Source organism: Salvelinus namaycush, chromosome 8, assembly GCF_016432855.1.
Source record: "Salvelinus namaycush isolate Seneca chromosome 8, SaNama_1.0, whole genome shotgun sequence".
NCBI lineage: Eukaryota > Metazoa > Chordata > Actinopteri > Salmoniformes > Salmonidae > Salvelinus > Salvelinus namaycush.
In genome coordinates this window covers 51,299,243-51,320,023 of record NC_052314.1, presented here as the reverse complement: position 1 = coordinate 51,320,023, position 20,781 = coordinate 51,299,243, and the positions used below count along the sequence as shown (strand labels likewise).

Here is a 20,781-nt window from a genome sequence, read left to right as displayed (position 1 = left end):
ATAGAGGGCTTGCGATTTCAACCAATCACTGTACATTTACTGCATAATGAGTAAATCAAGCCACATGTTAACAAACCTTTCCCTCTTCAGCGCATTTGTGACACAAATCATTTCATATTGTCATGCGAAGGGTCAGAATTGCTGCATCAAAATCAAGTATTTGTCTGCAAATATCACAATCTCAAATCCTAGAGGGGCTGTATAGTAGTCATGTTTTTGAGACTAATCAGATTATGCATACTTAATGACTTCAATTAAGGTAAGAGTTTACATTAATAATGCCATAGTCTGAGTAATATCAAGTTATTAGGGTACATGTAAACCCACTCAATGAGTATTTTAATTACTTAATCTAAAGCTTTATTAGGCCCCAAGTGTTTTATATTGTAAGGTTGAGGACCCATCTCTCAACTCATTGGTAGCCTATGAAGTACTGAATCACCTGTTCTGTCTGTCCACCAGGGGGCGGAAGCGGTTTGTGAGTGAGGGAGATGGGGGCCTGATCAAGAACTAGTGTGTAGGAGGAGGGGGGGGGGTTGCTCGGCGTCCCGTCCCCCCCTCTGCCCCTAGATCCGCAGGCCTGAGGCTGGGCAGGCTCGCGGTCAGACTCCCCTGCTTTATCTCCGGCCCACTCATCACCACGACATCAGGTGAAGGAGGACCGAGGAGGCAGGCCCGGGCGATCAGTTTTTTTCTCTCTGGTCATTTTTGTAAGAAAGCAAAAAAAAAAAACTGGGGTTGATTATTCTTTTCAGTCTGTTCTTTGAGTCTTGAGTTGAGGCCCTGGGTCAATGGAGAAGTGGAAAGAAGATTGTATTGTCTTGTGCTGGCCACGGGTTATTTTGGCTTAACAAATTTTTTTGCTACACCATTGACTGTCTTTCTCAAATTTTATTTTTGCTTAGCATGTATAACGCTCATAAAAAAAAATACAAAACACTTGTCAAAAAAGACAACTTGTCAGCATACTGCATCGCACGCTCTTATGAACTGAATCGCTCTTTGGAATGACATGGACCTCTGCATTTATTTTTGGCCAAAGCTTTCTGTAATTACATAAAGACATGATTCTTTATTTTTCTTTCTGTTGGTGATTTTGCTCTGTGTCAGTTGGATTATTTATCTGTCCACTCCACGTTTGTATCTCAATCCTAGGCAGGGTTGTTAAACTGTTTTAAGCACAGCAGCAGTCACAAAAGCCTGTCTAGTTTATAACCAGAGCCCAGATCAGGGCCTTCCTCCTTCCCCTTAGTGGAGGACTATCCCGACTAGTACACTGTAATTGAGTGTCAGAAGTGGGAAATCGGCATCTCGAAATATACAGTACAAATACTCAGGATCTCTAGAACCCCTCTTCCTTTCGCTGAGCTGTTGATAGACAAACTGGAACACCCTGCAGGCTTTTGTGTTGGTAGTGTGATGTTCAATTCACAAACTCCAACTGTTACATGTCATCCAGTGGAATCTGTTTTAGGCAGACCTGGGTTTAAAAAGTAGGGGTTTTATCAAAAACATTATTGCTCTTGATTAGACTTGTCTGGTACAATGGAAACAATAAATGAGTCTCCCTACCTTTGGCACTCCAGGCAGGCTACATCAAAAGCTTAATAAGTATATGAAAGAAAATACATTTGAACCCAGGTCTGGCCCTAGGAGAGTACAAAGAAAACAAGTCTTATCGCTGATCTAGGGTCTCGTATGAGAATGCAATGGATTTTTCCTTGCTTTGTCGACCAATATGTAAAGTAATAAGCCCCAGACTCGTAACGTGAGGGTTCTGGATAGGGAAAACATACCGCTTTTCATTGATAAAAAAAAATTGTAACCAAACTGAGGTTGTGAGTCATCACCCCTGTTTGTTTAGGAATGGCTTTAAGAATGAGCTAGAGGTGAGTGGTCATCGCTCCCTAGGGCTCAAAGGAGGTGCCTGACATCAGCGTTTACTCCTAGTCATCCGCTCTGAACCACATGTTCCTGATTGCCATTCTCCATAAGTAATCACTTATTTTACAGCGCTTAAATTTTGAAAAGTTCATAGCTGATACATATAGGAAAATCCTTAGTTTTATTACTTATACAAATCACACAACTGCAGTTTGATAAGGATCTCAATCATATTCACAGTTCAATGCATTGTGTCCAGCTTTCATCGCAAAAAGAAAACTGAAGCTTTTTATACATAAGCCCCACAGAGCCATCTTTGTATTACTGTGAACCACTTTAAAGGGTTGAACTGTTTCCAATGCCCTTCCTCATGCAGTTCATTTTACAATTTCAATAAAATTCCATATTTCTCTTCAGTGTAATATTCTTTGGACATTTTTGTATAACCAGTTCTTATCACACGCTACATGATAGTGGTAGTCATATGGCAAATAAATGCTCGATCCATACTGGATAGAAAATGTATAGGATTGAATGATAAACAATGATCAACACTGGAATGCGTTGCACAACCTGTCCCAATTCGACTACATGAATTTGGATTTTAAAATATCTGCATATTCTGGTTAGTGAAAACACTTAGGATGGCATAGTCCCAAATGTCATTGCATCAGTAGTTGACTACAGTATGTCCAAAGTATATTGTTTGCATGGATTCAATGTTGTGACCTCTGGCCAGACAACTCGAGCTGGTGTAATCATTAGAGTTGCAACGTTGCGTTTTGCAGCAAACGAGTTTAATTTGGACTAATTCGGGTAGGTATTTACCCGTTTCGTTTTCTTCCTTTTAAGAAACGTTTTGCAACAATAGGCGTAATGAATATGCCCCTGGCGTGGGCTGTCAACACTATGTACACGTCAGTGTTTCACGAGAGCTAGGGGACCAGGAAGTAGCGCGAATTATGTGTAGCTGATATGTTGTCCATTTGAAAGGTGAGTTTTTCCCCATTTACTGTCCATATTACATTTTCTCGATGCTTTTTTATTAATGTGCTGCATTATTGGCATGAAAGCTTATTTCAAAATTCTGCAAACTCGTTCTAAAACAGGTCTGCACGATACCTTAGTGACAGCCACCGGGTTGCTAACCATTCATTAGCCAGTTAGCTTTAGCCGAAACGCTTGAATCTATGCTTTGCCTAGCACAGTTCCTAAAAAAATATGTAATACGTTGTAATAGTTAAAGGTATTTCTTCATACAACTTTGCAGGTAACGTTATGTAGTTATTTTCATAGTCGACGAGGCAACATTACATTGGCTAGCAAACTACTACTAGTTAGTACTGTACAGTAGTTGCAAGCAATGTTGTTGCCTACTGCTGAAGATGAGGTCTAAGTAGCTAGCTGCTTTTAGCAGTTGGCTTACAAAACAACGTAATATTCCCCCAGAAGCCAGAAGTTAAATAAAATACAATTTCAATTTACTCTGTAGATTGACTGTAGGCGGAATTCCAGAAGGGTAACAAATATTAATGGAATGTATAAATAAACAATACCCAAACGTAGGTCTGTTGTAGACCCATGTAATTCCTCCGCGAGATTTGCCAGACAACTTAAACTGAATTATTCTGCTGCTCTATGTTTGCTACATACTTAAGTCGTTTTTGGTGTTGTAAAAGGCAAGTCGTCAGGAATTGAAGTATCAATTGTATATTGAAGTATATTGAAGTACCTGCTTTAACCAGGTGTGGCTCTGGCCCAACCCATCGGTTTCAGTGACCAGTTAGAATGTGTTTGCGTTCTAGAAATCGTTGGGGAGGTACTCAGATCCAGACTCATTGCTGGGAAGAAACTAAAGGCTTCTGCATGCTTTGGTTCGGCTGGCACCTAGACGAGTGAACAACTGTGCTCTCATACTCCCTTTAAAGACATTCACTTGAAAAACAAGTGGCAATAGTACTGGGAGATGCCATAGCCAGTATACAAAATAGCCAGAATTAATCAAATATAGATATAAAATTACATTCTTAAGTTAACTAGGAAGTTTGATGCAGTGTTTCTCAAATAAAAAATGTGCATGAAAACAAGTCGTCTATTGTTGAATGACAGCGAACACTTAATTGAAGAATCCCTACTGTTGACCAATGAGCGACGAAGGGGCCTAGACTTAGGCTACCGAAATTCGGCTTGCCTCGAGAAAAATGTAATGTGTACGAACAGCCGAAAAAAACCTTTTGACACTTTTTTTTTTGCAGTGTTACTTCAGTACCTTGTTGCAAACAGGATGCAGGTTTTGGAATAGTTTTTATTCTGTACAGGCTTCCTTCTTTTCACTATGTCAAGTAGGTAAGTATTGTAGAGTAACTTCAATGTTGTTGATCCATCCTCAGTTTTCTCCTATCACCTATAACTGTTTTAAAGTCACCATTGACCTCATGGCGAAAACGCTAAGCGGTTGCGTTCCTCTCATGCAACTAAGTTAGGAAGGACGCCTGTATCTTTTCTTCCTCCTCAGCTGGAAGGATGGGCAGGCAGAGGAAGAGAGTGGTGACCGGCGAGGCTGACCCCCCTCCCACAAGGAAAGACGAGAAGCCTGCCACCCTACAACGCAAGGAGAAAAAAAAGAAGCTCGACATTGGCAAAATCTTCATCAACATCTCCATCGGCCTCTGCATCTTCAGCCTTATCTGGTTCTTCTATGCCCTTTACATGCGTTCCTCGCTGGCCAAACGGGTGGTAACTTTGCACCACTCACCTCCTGTCCTCGATGCCAACAGCACCAGCGCGGAGGTGTCCCCTGAGAGGTTTTGGGGCTCCTACCGACCCCAGGTCTACTTTGGGATGAAAACCAGGAGCCCAAGATCTGTTGTCACAGGTACAAGACTGTCGTTTCTCTACATTCACCCTTAAATATTTGCTAATACTATTGACTAAAGTGGCAGTTGGCAATAACTGTGTGTGCTATGTGGCAAGCGGTACTAACCTGTTAGCTACTTGCCAGAGGATCACAATGGAAATAAGTTGTATAATATGAGGTTAACACAATAAGTTATATCAGGGTTTATGTTAGGAGCCTACCTCTTCGTTACCCCTTAAGGTCCAAGGATCTTATGTTATTTTCAGAGGTAGACTGGCTCTAGCAGCTAAAACAGCCAAATTCCCTTATCTAAACGTGATCGATTCTTAATTGCGAGTTGGTTCTTGAAATATAAAGCCCTTTACTTTCATGTCACATCAAAATCATTTTACAAATGCTAATTATACTGTACACTGTTTTATCCGGCTTTATCACAGTTGCAGCCAACAGTATTTTTCAGTGACAACACGTTTCTGGCGGCCTTTTTCCGTTACGCACAGGTGTTCGGAGCATGCTAGTTAGCACAGGGGAACCCTTTGTCTTCCGTAAACACTCGCTGTAACATGGAGATAAGACGGTGTGGGAAGACTAACCCTATCTTTTTATTTCTCAACTGGTAATTGAAGCGAGCTTGCCATTCAGGTGCATAGACAACTAGGCAGGCTTCAGCGCGTCACACACCACTTTGCAATGAGCAGGAGGCAGTTTGCATTTTCAAAACATATACTTAATTGTTTGAAACCTTAACGTTTTACTACATATGAGGCATGTCTTTCCTTGCTTCAAAGTAGCCTAGCCAAAATCCAAACAAACGTGCAGGTAATTATTTTTTTTATAAAGACTTCCATATGCCATTGAAACCAACTGTATTTTATTGTCCCGTAGCCAAAGGCACAATCCTAGAAAACCCAGACATATTGAAAACCCAGACTAGTTGTCTTTAGATCTCCATTCTTTTCCATCAACATTTGTAATGGATATTTTCATCTGTCTCATGAAACCGCTAATTGCATTAGGGAACGAACATTCGCGCATAGCCTACTTACGGCCTTTTGCGCATTGCTGCGTTTATAATGTGAATAAATAATATTTGATCAACATTTTAAACTAAACGTTCGGATCTGTTATATGAGCCTCATTGCTTTTTTATGTTTTTTTTTAATGTAGCCTAGGCCAACTGGTTGTATGATTTTGGGATCTATCGTCTCAACTGTCCTTGTCTGTTATATTTCTTTCTCGCACAGAACAAGCTGACCAAAATAATAGGTCAAATTTTCTACTATGGGGGATAGTAGATTGACATTGGCGAGTGATTTTTCTTGTCGTTACTCGTCTCGTTGGCTGCGGGAAAGTAAATGTGGACAGTTATTCGTCAAATTGCTCATCAGAATTCGGTAGGAAGGACACACGCCATTGCATCCTCAAATTGCATGTTTTGTTAAGATGAATAACCATAATGTGATTTATTTCATTCTGAGCACCGTGGGTGGACGCTCTAATCAGGTTACGCACCTAACTGCGTATGGATCCGTTACATTTATTAAATGTCCGGTAAATTAAAATGCTGCTGGTCAATGTCCAGCCACATTTCTCTAACGGAAACCCTGGATAATATGGGTTTCCGTTAGAAAATGTGGCGCCGGACATTTGACCAGCAGCCATTTTAATTTATACATATTTATACATAATCCATGTACATGTTTAACATTTCATATTTTGGGGAATTATGAAATAAATAAAATAAATGATGTGTTTCCATTTCTCTACACCCCAGGGATGATGTGGATGCGTCAGTTCTCTGAGGTGGACGTGAACCTCAGGCACACGTGCGAGCAGGGCGACCGGCTGCAGGGCTATGGCTGGCTGATGCATGACGGCCTCAGCTTTGGTGTGCAGGAGATCCACGACAGCGACTTTACGCTCACCACAGAGTTTGTCAAGCGGATGGGCGGTGAGCACGGAGGGGACTGGACCTGGAGGATCACAGCCAAGCAGCATGTGAGTATGACAGGAAACATTCGCACACCTTTAAACCCACCTGGGAATTAACCAGGCATATTTTGTTCTCATTATTTGTCTTACATTGAAAGACATTTGAGTTTTGAAACTATTCATATTGTCTAATGGTATGAAAAAAAATAATTAGAATGCTACTGAACACAGATTTTCTCTCCCATTTCACTACGTTTCAAAACATTTTCTCCTTCCTACTGAGCATGACCCAGTTCTTCCTTCCCCAGAGTTCGGCTCCCCATGCGCCGGTCATCTCCCTGATGTTCTACGCTGCTGCCGACACCCAGGGTTCCCTGGAGGCCCACGTGGAAGAGAGGAACCGTCTGGGTTCCATCACTGGGTTCTCAGATGAGCTGGGGAACTTCAAGATCACCTTCCGCAAGCCTGTCGCCGGGGAGTCCCCCAGTGCCAAATACGCCAGGTAGGTACTCTCCCAAACTGCTAACGTTAGCATTTTCTAACCCAAAAACCATCAACAGAGAGAAAGACTTTTGAAAACAGTGGACAAATATGCCACAATAGTCCCTATTAATATAATGTAAATAATACCAAGCAATATGAAATACATGAAGAAAATCAGAAGAAGATTTTCTAAGTGAAAAATAGAAATAGCACATAACAGGCTCACTGATTTTATTGATAAAGATTGATTAAGAGGGAAACATGATATGTGAAAGAAATCATGTAGTATGAAACAAAGCATTGCAAATAATAAAGGCACAACTTCTACCGCAATTCATTGAGACACAAAGCAGAGCTAGGACATGTCCTCAGTGTCTGCGATGAAGATGGCTAGCCAAACTGCTGTTCTGGCTCTGATATAAAGGTTTTGTTCAACCTTTTGAGGGACAGAACAGAGATACATTGATCTGTTCCAGTGGTGAGGACAAGGTCAATAGAGACTCGGATGCATAGAAATTGAAGGAACAGCAAGGTTTCATGAGGAGGTTGCACAATCAAGCCATACTGCAGGCCAGAAAAGAGTGTTGAATAGAAGGTAGGAAGAGCAGGAACACAGCAACCAAAACAAGCCGATCACAAGTGTGTCTGCCATTTAGACAGGAAAGGACAAGGCTCCTTTTCAGTTTTCATTCAACATAACACATCGGTCAGTATGTGGTACTCTTTGTCCCTGACCCTTGGCTGAAGTAGTATGAAGTCACAGGTCTTGCCACTTTCCAGGAGGCCAATGCACTCTGAAGGGTATAAAACCCTATGGTGACTGCATGTCAAAGATATTGGTGCCTTGCTCCAATTCTGAGAGGAAGCTTTGGCAAAATGAGAACATGAGAGATTCCTGCTACCTTCAGGGTGGTTCACCTTCGTCTTCTCTCCTTCTTTCCTCAGCTACAACTACCTCCAGACCATGTCGCCAGGCTTGGAGAGGCTGACGGACATCGTGAGGAATAGCTTGAACCGCAGATTCGTCTACAGCCCCCCCTCTGGCGAGAAGAGGCAGTACATTGCAGTGGACACCTACAAGCCCCAGCACCAGCCGAAAACAGCCGACCCCAGAAAGGAGAGCGACTTTGTCCTGCACCAGGTCACTGTCCAGACGCCCTTCCAGATTGAGGTCCTGTTCGAGTCTGGTAGCTTCCGCGATCGTCCCAACCAGCTGTCAGCGGCGGCCATGACAGAGGAGCTGGAGAAGAGGAAGGCGGCGTTCGACGCCAAGTTCGAGAAAACGTTCGGCCTCCAGGCCAAAGGCTTGGGCCAGGCCCAGGTGAAGTTCAGCAAGGCGGCGCTGAGCAACATGCTGGGCGGGATTGGTTACTTCTACGGCCAGTCGGTGGTCCAGTCGGTGTACAATGAGTACCCGCTGCTCTACCCCGAGGGTGCCCTGTTCACCGCCGTGCCCTCGCGCTCCTTCTTCCCCCGGGGGTTCCTGTGGGACGAAGGCTTCCACCAGCTGCTGCTCAGCAAGTGGGACCCCCAGGTGACGCGGGAGGCCACGGCTCACTGGTTGGACCTGGTCAATATGGAGGGATGGATTCCCCGGGAGCAGATCCTTGGTGACGAGGCGCGCAGCAAGGTTCCTGCCGAGTTTGTGGTGCAGCGCAACGAGAACGCCAACCCACCCACCCTCTTCTTGGCCCTGCAGAAGCTAGTGGAGCAGCTCCAGGCCAACCCGGACGCAGAGTCCTCACGGCCCACCCTGCCCTTCCTCCGCAGGCTCTACCCCCGGCTCCAGACGTGGTTCGAGTGGTACAACACCACCCAGACAGGCCCGCTGCCCAACTCCTATCGCTGGCGGGGCCGTGACAAGGACACCAACCTCTTCCTCAATCCCAAGACTCTGACGTCCGGCCTGGATGACTATCCGCGGGCCTCGCACCCATCAGCCGAGGAGCGCCACGTGGACCTGCACTGCTGGATGGCCCTGGCGTCGGGCATCATGGTCAGCGTAGCCCGGCTGCTGGGAGAGCCCCACCAGGAGTACGAGCGCACCCACCAGACGCTCAGCGACAACGCACTGCTGGACGAGCTGCACTGGTCAAACCAGCTTCGCTCCTTCAGCGACTATGGAAACCACACGCAGGCGGTGTCGCTGCAGCAAGAGAAGGTGTACGTGCCCCCAGGGCAGCCGAGGCACCAGTTTCCCGTGGCGCGCCTGGTGCGCTCGGTCCGCCGGGCCCCCAAGCCGCAGTTCGTCAATGCTTTGGGCTACATCAGCCTATTCCCCTTCCTGCTGCACGTCCTGACGCCCGACTCGCCCAAACTAGAGCACATCTTCAGAGACATGAGGGACGCGGACAAGCTGTGGACGCCCTACGGCCTGCGCTCTCTGTCCAGGGCCGACCCGCTCTACATGAAACGCAACACGGAGCACGATGCCCCCTACTGGCGGGGCCCCATATGGATCAACATTAACTACCTGGCCGTCAGGGCCCTGCACCACTATGGCAACACTGAGGGGCCATATCAGGAAAAGGCGGCCACCCTCTACCAGGAACTCAGAACTAATATCATGAGCAATGTTTACAGACAGTATGCAGAGACTGGGTATATATGGGAACAGTACAATGACAGCACGGGCAGTGGGCAAGGGAGCCACCCCTTCACCGGCTGGTCGGCACTAACTGTTTTGATAATGGCTGAGCAGTATTGACACTGATGAAAAGAAAAAAAAATCTCATCTCGCTTTTTGTAAGATGTTCTTTTAAAATGTGCCATTTTTACTCCCTCCATCTGTCTCCTTAATGCCAACAGATGTTAGGTCTATGATTTTAAGATTTTCTTAAATAATATGATTTTCTCAAATGATAACTAAACAACTCCAATGTTCCAATTCTTCACCTTTGGCTGTCTCATTGAGTGTTTGTACAAAGCCCATACCCCAAAGAACGCATGAAAGGTTATTTTTGAATACCCCATATACTTATCAATGAACTCCCCAAGTGCCGCCTGACTGAGAGAAGGCTGTCTGATGGCAGAAACCTTTTAAGAACTATAGTAACAATAGTAGTAGTAAAAGAATAGTCTTGATATAAATCATTCATACGGTATCATATCAAGACTACCGTAGGAACTAATGCACTTTTCAAAGTCAATCATTCAAACGTTTTTTGTCTCCACAGATGTTTTCTGTTGAACAAAATAATACCTGTATTGAGAAATAGTGTATTCAGTCTTAAAATATTTGATAGCCAGTTAATTTTGTTTCTGGTTGCTTTGTCCCGTCATACAATCTTATTTAAGCCAGTATAAAATTGAGAATTAAGTTTTGATTTATTTCGTCAAATGTTTTGCTGCGAACAAACGGTTTCCTGTTAATTTTATCAATGCAAAACAAGACGAAGATGTATTGTATCTCCACTGGTAGCAGATATCCTGAGTGGCACGGAATAACATGAGTAACTTCATTGCGTTGGTTGCTTACATCTTCAGTGGAAAGAACAATAAATATGTCAAAACCTTGTGTATTGTGTCTGACTGCTGATTCCTTTTTCCCCCCCAGTGTCTGTGGGAAGGATGATTTACATTCAAAAGTCATTATCGCCTTTTAGGAAAGGCACATTTATTTGCTCAATATCTACCATTGTGTGGTGTTGTTACTCTAGCCTCTGGTTTTGGTAACCAATCATTAAATATTAGCAATTCAATGAAAGTAGATATTTTCTTTTAATAGTTTATAGCAGTGCTTATTAAACTACAGCTGTTAATTTACACTTCTGACAGGAATAACCCTCCAGATCAGTAACCGGTGACTGGGTCAATTTGTCTCGCTTTGATTCCTTGCATCCTCTCTCCTAACCTCCTTTTCAACCATATTGGACGAGATGGTCCATGGATCCTTTCCTGGGAGCTCTTTCTCCGATGGGTTTTAAGAAAGAGGTGAAGAGAGATGAGGCGAGGAATCAAGGAAAGATTAATTGAGAAAGAGCCACTATGGGAGCCTGATCCTGGTCCTTTGTCAGACTGCGACACACGAAGGACAGCCGCTGACGTCAATCCGCAGAGAGCCATTGTTTCTGCGGCGCCCGTTACCATGGCGAGGCGTCGTTGTGAAGGGGCCCATGGGCAAATTGGATAAAATGGACAGGCTCGGAGTGCATCGCCGGTGTCAACTTCTTTTCAAGCGTTGACATGCAGAGAGTCGAGACACATACAAACACGACAGGAGCATAGTGTACAGTTGCTAGATCTTTGTTAACACAGCAGTGTGTGTGAACACCATCACAGAGGGCCTGGCTCCTGATTGCACTGATGTTGGTTTCCAGCTTCCACGTGACCCTGGGACAGAATCCTTTCTGGCTTTCATGTTATCACAGCGTTTGATTAGATGTGTAGTTCAAGGTTGGTCTTGGCGCTGTCAGGTTTGCAGTTCTATAAATAGGCCTATGCTCAGGAGGAAGAGGCATTGGCTGTAGCTAGTCTGGCTCCAAAGTGCAGTTAGAGAATGATTGCAAAAGGTGAAAAAGAGAGCAACGCAACATTCAGTATTTATCTTAAAACTGTCATCACCAACATAAAGCAGACATCTTTCATGTGTTAGTGTAATTTCCCTCACTTTTGGGAAGTAGGCTACTGGAAATGTTTTATTAAAAAACATAAGCGCAACTGCCATAGTCCTTATTTCACATTCTGCTAATGGTGATTTATCCTTTTTATTGATATACATAGAGAGAGACATTCATTGTTCATCGTCGTTAGCCCCAATGTAGAATAGGGTTGCAAAAGTCCTGTAACTCCCCAAATTCCCAGGTTTTCCAGCCTACTGATTCCGGGAACATTCCAAACGGAATTTCGAATGTATAAAAACTGGGAATTTTGGGAATGTTAGCAACTGAAAATTGAGTGGAGTGTGGAAGTGATAGTTCACTCTGTTGTTCAGTAGGGAGGAGATGTGTCAGAGGTTCCACATCAGAGGCCGACAGTGCAGAGGGTTTAGCACAGTGGTATTCAGACTTTTTCAGCGGAGACCCTAATTTTTCCGCCAGAATTTCAGTGGACCCCATTTTTTTCCCACAAGAATTTGTTGCAACCCCACCCCAAGTGACACAACCTTAAAATCGGGTCAATTTAGATTTTTACATCAACAAATAACCTTAAATTCATTGCATTTTCATCTCTTATGAAAGTGAAAAGAAACAAATAAGTACATTTACTCAATAACATTGTATCTTTCAAATTTTCTTTCTAAAAAAACACATGTATATTGTTCCATACAATAATCTGTACTCTTAATTTATCACATTTTGGGGAAACCACTGTAGTTCCCACGTGACCGGTTCCCACACGACTGGTTTAGCACAGTGCAGCTGGGTCTAATACCACTGGTTTAGCACAGTGCTGCTGGGTCTAATGTGCATGGTTAATATATTGTTGCCTTAGAATTTGACCCCTTGACCTGATAATGCAACGCTGGTCATCATGGGCCTTGGGCCTGAGTAAGTGATACATACGGTAGAACCACAAGCACACACCCCTCTCTCTCTCACACACACACACACACTGAGGAAATGTATTCCACATTTCCACATCCCCTCCAAGCAATGGCAGTCAGTCAGAAAAAAATGTGTTAATTCCTTTGAAGAGAGCGGCCCATCAGTGTGACTAAAGCATTCACCGAGCATTTCCCCTGTTCCGAAGACCCCTTTTTTCACACTGAAATGGGATAATAGCCAAATGGCATCAGAGCTCACTAATGTGGCTGCATAATAAACAGATGAGTCAGGCCCGTGGTGTCGGCCTATTCATTGGTGCGTTTTCTCTGTATGGATTTACAGCCAACAATATGTGAGCTTCCTCTGGAGAGTTTGTGACTGCCCAATACCCTTTTAGAAGGAAGCAATGTGTTGGGCAAAATCTCACATTTCAATTATTGTATAGTTTGCCTTTAAAAAAGCAAATGACATATGGAGAGCATCATTCAAGTAATGCTGGTTGGAGATTGAAATGAAGAACCCCTCTTTCAGCACAGCTATCTAGAATGCAATGACTAGAAAGTTATGCTAGAGGGAGCTGATTAATAACCAAGTGTGTTTCTTTATTCCAAATGGACCCGTAATCCCCTGCCTCCTACCCCTTAGGACTTCCTGTAGACATGGAAGGCTTGGATAAATGTAAGCAGTATGGTAAATAGCTTTACCTTACCCTCTGATAGGTTGGGTGGAGTTTTGCTTATCCAATCCTTTCAGATCTACAGGAGTGTCCAGGACAAGGGGTCCATTTGGAATTGAACATTGTACAGCCGGCAGCTTTGTACGTCGGGATGTTAAGGGTTAAGGAAATGTTTGGGGTTAAAGGTTAGAGTTAGGTTAATGGGGCTGAGGTTAGGGTGAAAGTTATGGTCAGATTTGACTGTTTTCCCTCACCTTTTGCCCTTTGTCATTTTTTTCTTCTCCCTCTTTGTTTTGTGTGTAAGGAGTATTTTGACACATTTGTTTGTAAAATACACTGTAAATAAATGTTGATTTGATTTGGTGAGGCATGTGGTGAGTCTGACCGACGTCAGGCACCATACAAAATCTGCCGGCCGCATATAGCAACACTTCCAATTAATCAAGCTTTTCTGGAGTTGGAGAAAAGCTCTTTTTGAATACAGTTCAACTATCGCTTTACACTTACAATTGAGAAGTGCAGTACATTAGCCCTATAAATGGGTAATTATGCTAATGGATCAATTTGTGTAAGATGTGATGGTGGTAATGAAGAGTATCTCTAGGCAATTCACTGGCTGTGCGTAGATCCTAAATCATTGTTTCATGCTGGCACGTACATTAGAGTCAATGGAGCGTGTTCTCATAGATACAGGGGAGACTTGTCAGCGGCTTTGTCCTGGGGTGATATGATAATGTGGGGGGGGGGAAATCACCTGACTCTCTGCTGACATAGGTTTTCAGATTAGGTGAGAATGCGGGCAGCCTCTGGCTCTGTCTATGAGCTCACGCTATGACGTTTAGGTTTGTTTGTGCGTGTGACTGTGTGTGTGGATTCCACAACACACCCCGTGGCTAAACTGGCCCCTCTGAGCTCGGCTAATGTTTTTCCCTCACTCCCAGCTCCCAAACACTCGTTAGCGCATCTCACAATGATTAAAATGCTGATGTTGACGCCAAGCGGCGGGCGTACACTCTGGTGGCGCCTCGCCTCTGACATCACTACCTCTCCCAGGGGAGCATGGGATGTCGATAGACGCAAGAGCGGAGCGTCGAGTGTGTTCGTCCGTCCGTTAGCAAAACAAAACAATATCCTCTTCCTGCGCAATACCCTCCCCTCACTAGTTAGGCCTATTGTCCTCACCACCACTGACAACAAATGCCCTCCACACTTTCTTATCTTTCAACATAGAGCTCCCCTGATATGCCACCACACTCACTCCCTTCCTCCCTCCCTTCATTCTCTCACCCCAGGACTGGCTCTCGCCTCTCTCCGTGGCCCTCTCCCCTCCCTCATGCCCAGCACCTCTACCCCTCTGCCCCCTTCAGAAGCCTGCAGTGCATTCCAGCAACCAGAAGCACCCAGCAGCAGCCGCTCCATCCAGTATCTCTACAGTACCCTCACTGCCCTCTGTGCTGGTTATGTAAAGCCTGGCTGCTATAAATAGTGCTCACCCAGGATCTTTTGTCTTTACCTGCTCTTCGCTCTTAGCCCAACAGTTTTATTTCTGGAGTGAAGTTGGAAATCTAGTGCATGCCGAGCGGCCGTAACCATAGTTACTTTTGTTAGCCCGACCGAGCCTTTGCATTCTCTCAGTCTTGTTGCCTCAGAACAGCTGCAAGTTATTTGTTTGTATTCAGTGTTCTCTCTCGCTATCTATCTATCTGTCTCTCTCTCTCTCTTGTTATTGTGCATCAAAAAAGGTGATTGAATCACTGTTTAGCCTATCAGATATCCTTTATTTCGAGCGTGGACTGTCATCATAACCCATTCTACCTGTTGCATATTGTCGATGTATCAAATAAGCAAGCCTGCTTCAAACTCAGCAGTCAATATATGCTTGTAGAATATCTCACAAATGGCAGTCGAAGGCAGTCAGAATGTTGGTCCCTATTGATTTTGAATAGTACAGATGGTTTTTAAGTGGGGTCTAGATTTTGTGTGGACATTTGGGTAGAGCATTTTGTGCCCTTGGGGGTAGTTGTTGCACCTTGCAGAGAAAATCATACAGCTTTCCTCAGCTTTGATTTAACTGTATAATCATCACCCTACTGTACATCTGATTTTCACTGTTCAAGGCCATCTGTCACTCACAACACAATGACAGCCTAGCACTTCAGGTTCTATTTCACCCTAAGTAACTTCCAACCAAGCTAAATATTGCCCTTACCCTCAACATCGACCACAAAGGGTATCATTTCACAGTTATAATTTCACTCTGCGTTCCATTACGCCACTTTAACTTCCAAGCCTCTGAGTAGTTAGGTAACGGCAGGTAGCTGGCATAGGGCCAGTGGGGCCAGCAAGTTGGCCTGTCAGAGTGCTACTCGAGCGGGGATCCTGTGGTGAGAGGAGGGCAGGGTTGGGTAGGGGCCCGGATGAGTGTGAGATGTGTGGGGGTGTTTTGGGGAGGGGGAGGGCTGGGTGAACCGCTGGAGCTGGAGCCCACTGCCACCATCTGCAGTCACGATTGGAGAAAGAAATGCAGGCTCTAATCCCACCGCTGCTGGAGAGGAGAGGAAAAGAGAGGAGAGAAGAGAGGGAAGGGGCGGCCGGGGACAGAGGTGGGCGAGCGGACGGGTGTATTTTAAGAACACAAGGGAAACCTGCCACACCGACCAACAGACAGGGGCCTAGTTACCCGGGCTTCCCTAACCCATCACTCCCACAGAGAAAGAGAGAAAGAGATGCTCCTTCAAAAGGAAAACCACGCTTCCGCTCCTCTCTCCCTCTCTCCCTCTCTCCCTCTCTCCCTCTCTCCCTCTCTCTCTCTCCCTCTTTCTCTCTCCCTCTTTCTCTCTGCTCTCTCCATCACCCGGTGTTTGAATGATGGTATATGTAACTATGCGTGGCCCAACGAGATAGAGAGAAGGAAGGGATAAAAAAACAAAAAAACTTGGCAGCCGAGGCGAGCATCTTGTATTTATAGCGAGTCGTGTTTCCGGCAGAGGTTTCTCCGGTGTTAGCACTCCCAATCCATTTTATTCGCTTCTCTTCAGAAGCTCTATTGTACATCCATCCAGGTTTAGACGGAGATGTTCTCTCATCCGTTGCCTAAGGGGGGTATTTCATATTTTAATGTGGGGGACTTTCTTGTCAGAAATGGACTGGGGGGGGGGGGGGGGGTTATAGGATTTCTCCTTCTCTTTTTGTGGTATTGCCACCAAAAACCTGTTGTAATCTAGGTAATTAAATTCAAATGTATCGGTGAATAAACAGCCTATCTAGCTCTTGAGCTCAAGCCTAGATACTGGATATAATTATTATGGTTGTGTTCCCTATATACTACTTTTGATCAGAGCCATATGGGGACTAAATACAGAATAGGGTGCCATTTTAGGACACAGTCCTGCATTATACAGTATGATAGTGTATGCATTTCATTACCATATGGATGGTTTCAGGAGAGGATTCTCTATGCTCTGTATACAGTATTCCCTCTATAAGGAATTGTATATAAAGTATTCTCTCTAGTCTCTACCGGGAACTGCATATATCCAATGGGGAGCTTCCAATGACCACAGATGTTATACTTTGATGAGGGTTAATTGGCACCTTCAATTGGCTAAAGAGAGAGCGCATGCTTAACCCTTATCCTATATCCTTATATAGGTCTTCTAGGCCTTTCAGCGTGCTCTGCAGTTTCCCTCAAGCATCCTGCTTTGTGTGCTCTTTCACCAATGGGATAGGCACCATGTTGACTGTAGGTCATCCATGATATGTCTCAACTTGCACTCTATTCCCTACATAGGGCCTCTGGTTAAAAATGTTTCACTGTAAAGGAAATAGGTGCCATTTGGTAAACAGCCCAGTATTTTCAATAAAAATCACACCCAGTTCAATAAAAAGATAGCCTGGTTCCAGATCTGTTTGTGCTGTCTCACCAACTTCACAATGACCTAAGGAGTTGACCAGGCTAGGACAGTTTTTAAAGGTCATTATTGTCCTGGTAAAGGAGGTGTGTTTCAACATCTGTAACTTTATTAATAGTGGTGTAGCAATAATTATGTTGTACTTCTATGCTGCGTCCCAAATGGCACCCTTTTCCCTACATGCAGTAGTGCACTAATTTTGACCATGTGCCATGGTCCAAGGTAGTTCACTATATGGGAAATAGGGTGCCATGTGGGACCAACTTTATTCAAAGTGTGCCTCCTGAACCTGGGAAGATATCCTTTCATTCCAGCCATGTTTCCTTTTTTTAGCACTAGCCAACACGTTGAACATTATTCTTTGATGTCAACACCATGCTAAGATCTAGAACGAGCATCCAATCCTAAAACTAGCCTACCAAATTCCATAATAGAAATCAGACTTCTTTTACACAGAATACAATAACACCTGTGTCTCATTAAACTTTTACAAGCACTAAATTGGGCTCCGTGCAATAATCTCGGGTAAGTGCTGACATTACGCAAATCCATTAGGCTTCTTGGCCCTGTGGTATTTCGCCGGGGAGCAGAGAGGTTAGCGTGCACTCTGCAGTTATCTTAACAGCGTTCTAAACCCCGTGGCTCTAAATGGCACACTATTCCCTATCTAGTGCACTAGCTTCGACCCAGGGCCTGGTCAAAAGTAGTGCACTATATGGTGCTATTCGGGACGGATACCTCTGTGTGATCAGATCTGTTTTAATAGACTTCAATGGGTTTACTTGAAGACATCTCCGAGAGACGTAACATTTCGAGGCCCTAGAATTAGAGCAGCTAGAGGCACGTCACTGAGGTGAAAACGATTTGTTCCAGAGAATGTCAAAGCCTCGCTGGCTGGCGCGAGCAGTAGCGCATTAGGCTATTATCATAACTTAGAAAGTGGACGGGGAGTGCTCCTCTCTCCATATGCAGTTACGGCAACGATTTTGAAGATCCATTCTTACTCTTCAAATCGGTGTCATTTGCGAGCTAGGAGAGAACACAACTGAGATAGCAAACCATGTGTGTTTTATTTGAAATTCAGTTCAAATTGCCTACCCCCTCATGCATTTGGCTTCAGCGAGTTTAGGTAGGCTATACCATTACCACTTGTCATCATATTGCAATGTGTAGCCTAGACTATCGTTTTCGATACACTTGTGCAATAATATAGATTACATGTTAAATTAATTAAGCAGGGAATATGATCTAATGAGCTTCCATAGCATTTAAATGGTGACAGTGCTCAAATCTGCACTGGCATGTTCCTGAAATCACCCATGTAAGGGCGATGGAATGTGGCTATACAAGGGTGCTTTCAGGACCGTGGACAGCGCAACGACTGATTTGCACTGCCGGTATGAAAGTGTACACTGAGTGTACAAAACATTAAGAACACCTGCTCTTTCCATGACAGACTGACCAGGTGAAACTCAATATTAGGAAGGTGTTCTTAATGTTTTGTACACTCAGTGTTTATCGACTTTTTGATATCATAGAAAGAAAACTCATGCACATAACAGTTTGTCCACTCGATTTAAACAACTTTCCCCATAGGGACATGTGCTACATCGCCTCTATGGACCCAGCATCAGATAGTGAAAATAAAACGCCTTTTTTATTGTTTGAAATGTCAACGTCTGTGAGGACAGGTTGGTTCAACCACTGAACACTTCGGGGTATTATCGATTTCCCCCGCATACCTGAAAGGCCAACCCTTTAGATAGCCTAGTGTTTTGTAGTTTAGGCTCTCAGCACGGTGACAACACCACCACAGCGGTCACGTTTGCTATTAGACAACGATGGAAGTGAATAAGTGAAAACAGTTCAGTGCTGAGCAGCAGCAGCGTGTAGGAAGCAATTACCAGCAAGGACTTTTCCTGAGTTGCATTTATAAAAGAAAACAGCATCCAGGCCTACCTTTCTGTCGCCCACATGTGCTCAGTGGGGCCACGACATTATAACTGATCGAGTTTGAAGTAGCAGCAGCTACACTATATATACAAAAGTATGTGATACAAAAGTATGTGGACATCCCTTCAAATGAGTGGATTCGGCTATTTCAGCCACACCCGTTGATGACAAAATTGAGCACACAGCCATGCAATCGCCATAGACAAACATTGGCAGTAGAATGGCCTTACTGAAGAGTTCAGTGACTTTCAACGTGGCACCGTCATAGGATTCCACCTTTCCAACAAGTCAGTTCATCAAATTTCTGCCCTGCTAGAGCTGCCCGGTCAACTGTAAGTGCTGTTATTGTGAAGTGGAAACATCTAGGACCAACAATGGCTCGCCCGTGAAGTGGTAGACCACACAAGCTCACAGAATGGGACCACCGAATGCTGAAGCGCATAGCTCGTGAAAATCGTCTGTTGCACCACCCACTACCAAGTTCCAAACTGCCTCTGAAGCAACGTCAGCCCAAGAACTGTTAGCCGGGAGCTTCATGAAATGGGTTTCCATGGCTGAGCAGCTGCACACAAGCCTAAGATCACCATGCTCATTGACAAGCGTCGGCTGGAGTGGTATAAAGCTTGCCACCATTGGACTCTGGAGCAGTGGAAACACATTCACGCTTCAATCATGCTTGAATCACGCTTCATCATCTGGCAGTCCAACCGACTAATCTGGGTTTGGCGGATGCCGGGAGAACGCTACCTGCCCCAATGCATAGTGCCAAATGTAAAGTTTGGTGGAGAAGGAATAATGGTCTTGGGGCTGTTTTTCATGGTTCGGGCTAGGCCCCTTAGATCGAGTGAAGGGAATTCCTAACGCTACAGCATACAATGACATTCTAGATGATTCTGTGCTTCCGATTTTGTGGCAACAGTTTGGGGAAGGCCCTTTCCTGTTTCAGCAGGACAATGCCCCCGTGCACAAAGTGAGGTCTATAAAGAAATTGTTTGTCAAGATCGGTGTGGAAGAACTTGACTGGCCTGCACATAGCCCTGACCTCAACCCCGCACAGAGCCCTGACCTCAACCCTATCAAGCACCTTTGGGATGAATTGGAACGCTGATTGCGAGCCAGGCCTAATTGCCCAACATCAGTGCCGACCTCACTAATGCTCTTGCAGCAATGTTCCAACATCTAGTGGAAAGCCTTCCCTGAAGAGTAAGGCTGTTATAGCAGCAAAGGGGGGACCAACTCCATATTAGTGCACATGATTTTGGAATGAGATGTCCGACGAGCAGGTGTCCAGATACCTTTGGTCATGTAGTGTTCAACAAAAATCTCAAATGTTTCAAGGATTAGGTCTATAACCTCTGCTATAAGGTGACCCAATGCCTCTCTTTTGAGTTTAAGGTGTGTCATCTTTTGATGTGAGCAAGTGCATTGCCTAGATAACCTACAGGTTGCATCCCAAAGGGCACCCTATTCCCCATGGGCCCTGGTCAAAAGCAGTGCACTACAAAGGAAACAGGGTGCCTACAACTGTTACCTTTTTATGTTATACAAGCCCATGGTCAAATTTTCAGAACCAGTTAAATATTAATGGGTGCAGTAACT

At 44.5% G+C, this 20,781-nt stretch overlaps 2 protein-coding genes across 2 annotated transcripts in view; both read left to right on the top strand.

The window, feature by feature from the left end:
• LOC120052787 (programmed cell death protein 4-like) overlaps positions 1–2,300 on the top strand; it is a 36,460-nt gene extending 34,160 nt beyond the window's left edge. Inside the window, exon 12 of the mRNA XM_038999907.1 lies at positions 463–2,300. Coding sequence (XP_038855835.1) covers positions 463–514 — 52 coding nt within the window. The 3' untranslated portion in view covers positions 515–2,300. The remainder of the gene's footprint in view (positions 1–462) is intronic.
• Positions 2,301–2,692: 392 nt separating this feature from the next.
• Positions 2,693–10,673, top strand: mogs (mannosyl-oligosaccharide glucosidase). Its single transcript, XM_038999906.1, has 5 exons — positions 2,693–2,877; positions 4,400–4,759; positions 6,516–6,739; positions 6,982–7,175; positions 8,102–10,673. The coding sequence occupies exons 2-5, from the start codon at positions 4,408–4,410 to the stop codon at positions 9,861–9,863; spliced, it is 2,532 nt and encodes an 843-aa protein (XP_038855834.1). The 5' UTR covers positions 2,693–2,877; positions 4,400–4,407; the 3' UTR covers positions 9,864–10,673.
• The last annotated feature ends 10,108 nt before the right edge of the window (positions 10,674–20,781 follow it).

Excerpts from the sequence above, each read along its gene's own strand:
- mogs (XM_038999906.1), top strand. The coding sequence starts at position 4,408 with ATGGGCAGGCAGAGGAAGAGAGTGGTGACCGGCGAGGCTGACCCCCCT. Across the intron at positions 4,760-6,515 it reads CCCAAGATCTGTTGTCACAG|GGATGATGTGGATGCGTCAG; the intron begins GTACAAGACTGT and ends TCTACACCCCAG. Across the intron at positions 6,740-6,981 it reads GGATCACAGCCAAGCAGCAT|AGTTCGGCTCCCCATGCGCC; the intron begins GTGAGTATGACA and ends TTCCTTCCCCAG.